This window comes from Bremia lactucae, linkage group LG12 (assembly GCF_004359215.1).
Source record: "Bremia lactucae strain SF5 linkage group LG12, whole genome shotgun sequence".
NCBI classification, from domain to species: Eukaryota; Oomycota; class Peronosporomycetes; order Peronosporales; family Peronosporaceae; genus Bremia; species Bremia lactucae.
The window spans coordinates 2,915,309-2,921,463 of NC_090621.1; the positions used below are offsets into that span (position 1 = coordinate 2,915,309).

General features: G+C 44.7%; 1 protein-coding gene across 1 annotated transcript; it reads left to right on the plus strand.

Annotated features, from left to right (window-relative positions):
* Nucleotides 1–4,381: 4,381 nt before the first annotated feature.
* On the plus strand, nucleotides 4,382–5,326 carry CCR75_007911 (uncharacterized protein; the record flags this gene model as incomplete). The annotated part of the gene is made up of 1 exon (XM_067965967.1): nucleotides 4,382–5,326. The coding sequence occupies one exon, from the start codon at nucleotides 4,382–4,384 to the stop codon at nucleotides 5,324–5,326; it is 945 nt and encodes a 314-aa protein (XP_067820918.1).
* Between the last annotated feature and the right edge of the window lie 829 nt (nucleotides 5,327–6,155).

Sequence of the window (6,155 nt, forward strand, 5' to 3'; positions counted from 1 at the left end):
CTGCTTGTGGAGATGCCTCAACGACATGGTGGTCCCCGCCCATATAGTTCTCTAGTTCACGAAGCGTCCGTGTGCGCTCTTCGTTGGACCTGAAAGAAGTGGAGCGATTTGGCTTGGATTGCACCGCAGCCTGTTTGCCGTGCGGTGGAACCGTTGCCTTGGTGGCATGGAGGGAGTTCTTGATCGTGGAGCTGTGCTTGGCGTAAGGTGCCGAAACCGTTTGAGGAGACTTGCCAGGTCCCGCTGCAGTGAACGACTGCGGCTGTCGGGGCGACGACACATTGTGACTTACCGTAGGAACAGATTGAGCCATCGTGGTACGCGACTCCCGCTTTTTCTTACGTGCTCCTGGATCAAACCATGTATCGGTAGACGGACTAGCGGTACGAGGAGAAGTCGCACCCGATTTCGGGCCGCCAGCAAGTGTTGAAGCCGCAGTATCTCCCGATTGCCAAGCCTAGAGTGGTGCCTGCGTAACCTTTGTCAACAGGGGGTTCTTGTCTTCATCCGTCTTTAGCTGCTCCGTCGTTGCAGCCAAAGTATTCGCCAATTTGGTAACGTGCCGCAGTCGGTCGGCGACGTCGAGGTGAGTAAAAAATCATCCCGCTACGGGTTGAGACGCCAGTAGAAAACACGCGGTGATGCTCTTCATGAAAACTGCCTTTGCGCCCACTACACTTGGCACTCGTGTGATAAGGCGAATAGCATAATAGAACAGGGAATGCGTTGAAAGTGTCAAAATGGTGCAGAAAGAGCTCCGTCCCTGCAGTCGATATATGCATAACCGGCATAAGTTGGTCAGGGCATGTCATCGTATCGAAAGTCGCAACAAAAAAGTTGGAATCATACGCCTCCGATCCGTGTGAGCACCCACGAGATACCGAAGTTACGGCACAGGACACACTGGACTCCAGTTTTGCTTTAACCGTGCTAGCCGCCACTCCATTCACTAAAACCCTGACTTGATAGTGAAAAGTATTGCGACCTGCTGCCATAGCTGGTACCGAGGCAGAAGTTGTGCCTTCGCGCTCCAGGATGTTGGGACACAAAAGTTGAAGGCGCTTCCCGCTAGACAAAATCGACTTAGCATGCCAACTCTTAACAGCCGCCTAATCTGGCAAGCTGAAAATTTGTGGCCTCGTGTCTGCATCTTAACTTGTCCACTTGGCCCCTTTGACCAATTTCCGACTTAGGACGTCCAGGTCCCTTCTCCTCTCACTGCGCTCCAATAGTTGGAGAAGTAAGGTCTTCTCCGCGATGTACTTGGGCATGCGCACATACGGAGGCACAATCGCAATAACCTTTCCGTCCAGGTTTGCTTCGACGAAATGAAGCATCACAACCCGCGTAGCACCCGAATGCGTACACACTAAAACCGGCAGCGATGAGTGAACGATACCACCCATGAGCCATGCCGCCAGCGCTTCTTCTCTAGTGGTATCATCTGGCGCAGATCATCGTCCATTTATTTGATCCACGCCCACGCAGCTGTACGAACCAACACTTCACTGCGATCGTGAGAGGTCCCGTTGCAAATGCCGGAGGCGCCCCTTACACCAGTAGATGCGCCTCTACTCAGCGGGCCGTCGACAGCACCAGTAGGTGCCCATTTACTCGGTAAATACGCTCCAGCACCGTTGAATTTGCCGCTACTCGGCGAGTGCGCCGTGACTAGGCGAATTCACGCCATCACCGTGAAGTGCGCCGTGACTCAGCAATTCATCGACAGCACCGTTAGGAGTGCCTCTACTTGGCGAGCATAGGACGTCACCGCTTGGTGTACAAGGAGCCGACATATATGCGCTAGCTCCATTAATGAAATGCTCAGATGTATGCTCGCATGTGCTAACGAGGGTACACGAAGAGAGATTTACCCCGCCATTGAAATTGCGAGCGCCGGATTTGGTCACCACATCCGCGATTGAACTTCGGCCATCCGACACCTAAAATACGGCGCTCGGCCCGCTTGCGGCCTCGCGTCGCATTGGTGCGCCCGCTCCTCCACCGATGACCGTTCCCCGCTCCACGGGATTATCCGGCACGTATGCTCCTTGTACGCACGCACCGGACGCCCCTATCGGTATGACGGCTCCTGACCTGCATCTCTCTGTCTGTCGCAGAGCTCATGGTTTGCACTCTTCCCCGTACCACGTTGTTCGTTCGCGTACTTAAGCGCAAATCTGGAAGTTGATTGCCACAACGAGAGCATTGACGATGTTCTGCTCGCCCACTGCCGTGCATCCACTGTAACGGGATATATCGTTACTTGAAATTAACAATAAAAGGTTGTTAATAAATATATTATCTAAAGGGTAGATACTATTTAGAGAGTATTACTTTTCATGGTAATATTCTAAAAGCTTATCCATTGGTAGATATAGACCATTATATCAACTTTTTCCGCGGTCCAGACAGCGCTGGACGCGCTCAAAGCAAAAGACAGATAAGACTTTTATTACATGTTTTGTATTAGTTTCTAATTAAGTTATTTATAAGTAGATAGAACAGAAGAAATAAATAATAGTAATACAGTTTTTATTTAACCTCTTCAAAGCAAGTGTTTTAAAGAGAAGACTTCCTCTGCATGTACTAGTGTACGTGAAGTAACGTGTGGCACCACTTGCACTGATGCAGTGCGAAGTGGACTTGTACTGAAGGAGTACAAGTCAGTAGTGTACGTTAAATCGACCGGATGCATCGCTATAATTTCTTCTGGAATTATTGTTCTTAACGTAAAAGTGGCGCTACTTAAAGGAGAGCGATAAGCCGACAAGTTGATACTCAGCAACAGGCCAACAGTGTAACGGGGCACTACGACTTGTATTGCTTCAGTACAAGTACACTTGCACTGCTACAGTTGCGAATGGTGCCTTACGTCACTTCGCGTACACTAGTACGTGCAGAGGAAGTCTTCTCTTTAAAACACTTGCTTTAAAGAGGGTTAAATAAAAATTGTATAAATATAATTAAGTTTCTCTTCTTTTTATTTGTTAATGCTAACTTAATTATTAACTAATTCTATACATGCAATTGAAATATTACTTGTCTGTCTCTCTTTGTTTACGTTTACAGCTGATTAGTCTGCCGGATAAATAGATATAATGGCTTATACGTATTTATGGATAAGATTTCCGAGCATTACTATATAAAGTAATATTCTCCAAATATTATCTATCTTTAGATAATATAATAATTAGCAACCTTTAAGTGTTAATTTCATGTAACGATACACCCCGTTACAAACAACGTCTACCGAAATTACTGTCCTGGTTTTTCGTCAGAAATAATTTTACTTTGTAAAACGGCTTTTGGATTTCAATTCTCTTTACGGTAGACATTAAGAAAAAATTGTAGTGATACTTTATACGTTGTTTTTTTGGTTTCGAATTTAGAATTGAAAGGCTTTCTCATGTCAGAGACTCGGCAAGATGCACGCTTTCACCATCGGACGATTTCGATATCTTTCTATCGTTAATAGCCTGTTTCGAATTCGTTAGAGCCCTCAACGAATGATAAGCTATTATTTACTCGAACATCGCTATTTAAGCTGAAAGGCAATAACATTGTTTTTAGTTTGTCGTGCAAAGCAGAAAATATCGTATGTGCTGAATTCAAAACTTTAACGCTAGGCATGTAACGGTAAAGGTACCACTATCGTGAAAATCACTTTGCCAGCAACTTCGTCCGTAAGCATGGTAATTCTCTTTGCCGCAGCAATTACAAGTCCTTCTCACGGCATCTTTTTTGGTTTAGCTCGCATTACGAGACAGCTCGACCTCTGCTTATTTGACGACTTAAATACGCGCAATCCTTGATTCACGTTCTGTTGCGTCTTTTCCGCGACTTTTGAAAGCGAGTCAGACCTATAAATAATCTTGAAGTCAGTTGTGAACCGAAATCATATATCGTACAAAGTCTTTTGCACAGTAATTTCATCGTTTGAATACGATATTGAACCACATTACCACCACGTCGACTGAAAGTTTAATGTTCAGCTTATGTCGCTTTCCGTCCAAATATGCGGAAGGGCACAACTGAAATCTTTGTGTTACACACACTTTATAAATCGATAACACTTAGGAATGAATCTTGTTCGCAGAACGCGAAAGATCTAATAAAAGCTTTGATTGCGACTAGTTACGTTGCACCGAAGCGCCAATGTATTGCAAACTTCTCACTTTAGAAATTAAATCTTCAGAATCTATTATACGACGACGAAAGTACCTGCAATTAGTAGCAAGGACAGGCCTCATACCATTCGTTTTTCTCGATGCATTACACTCGAAATTCAACCGCACGAGCTCAACTCAATCTGTGCTCCTCATTTATCACAATTCATTCCACCAGCAATATCATTGTGTAGCCCTTTTCTTCTCGAACAATGTTTGTGCTAAGGTCATCTCTTTCATACGTGCTCGTCATCGCAGTTTCGGAGGCAGTCCATATGAGATCGGAGCAGCAAACATCAAATTTATCAGGAGACTACTTTGCCGCCATGCTTGCCCGTGTTAATCAAGAGCGGGAAATTTATGGACTACCGTTGCTTTGCACCAATTTAAAGCTCCAAGCTGCGGCTCAACGACATTCGGATGACCAGGCAGCTAACGATTTTATGGATCACATTGGCACCGACGGTTCAACGATGTCGGACCGCATTTCCGAAGCTAACTTTGATTGGAGTGCCGTGGCTGAAAACGTTGCCGCGGGTCAACCTGATGTCGAGGCCGTAATGACGGCGTGGATGAAGTCTCCTGGTCACCGAGAGAATATCCTTGGCAACTATACTATGTTTGGCACCGCCCATGCTTTTAATGCTGAAAGCACGTTCCAGCACTACTGGACTCAAACCTTTGGAACGGGTATTGCAGAGGAGTGTGCCGGCAAACTCCCGCAGAAATTGACAAGGCCCATCAACAGTAGCAAAGCTGTAAAGACTACACCCGTGACAAGCACCAAGTCACGGATTGAGCCTAATGCGAATCAAGATTCGATCCCACGAGAGACGCAAGCTGTTCCGACATCAATTCCGACGCAAATGCTTAAGGAGATGATTGCGCCTTCTTTAACTGCTCCAGGGGTTAAGCGGTCTCAATATGAATCGCACAAACGCCAGACAGCATTTGTGGTTGCAAATGCACCAAAAATAGTCGGAGTGGACTCGTTGCACAAGGCCACACCAGCTCCAACTGTCATCAAGTTTATGTCACTGAAAGGTTCTGACGAACCTCTGGTTACTCTTCGAGGGGTTGCAAACTCGGCAAATGAATGGCACAATAATGACGCTGCGAACGCAATTTTTGAAGAAGACGAAGATTGCGAACATTAACAACAGCTTTTTTTATTTGAAGTGCGTCTTTCTAAGTTGTCAAAAACATGGCGCTTGTTTAATAAATCTGAGGTTTTACACTAATCTAAGAAACCCTGCATTTTTATTTTAAGAGTTTTGGAGGTGAGAGCTTGCTTGTTCAATGCAGCTTTTGCATAGTATATTTTTCCACAATCTTGTGCACAGCCACGGTATAATCAAGAGCCATTCGATAACACCAGATAGGTTATCATTAAGGTAAATTTGCTCGTTGATGCATGATTTTTCTTACGGTATTCAGATACCAAAGTCTTGGCTGTAAATCTCGAAAATAAAACAAAGCCATATTACCGAATTAGTTCCTTTACCAATAAAACTTTACAAGTGGCCCAAAAGAATAGGAGAGGTGGACTTTATGCTGTCGAATACATTTTAGATTTGGCTAAGCCACAATCAGCTGACCTTTAACGGGTTTGACATAGGAGAATTTCACAGAATATTTTCTAATCTTAGCAGACTTCAGATGTAACGGGCTAAAGTTGCCTTAATGTTACACAGTCCCCGTTAAGTACACTTTGTGTACTTAAGGGGATGGTCAGTTACTAAATTAGAGTAATTTGACCCAGGACTCGGATGTGATTCACATTTTTGACCAACCCTTGCGTATGTGAAGCACATGGGTGCATTCAATCTAGGAGGGATGACGCCTACCGTCATCCGTTACGCAAGCTATCTAGAAAGATACGCTCGCAATACAAATTGAGTGTTATCTATGAACATGACATTTTGATTAGTAAAAATAGCTATTTATATGTAATATTATTAAATATAAATCAATCTGAAAACTACT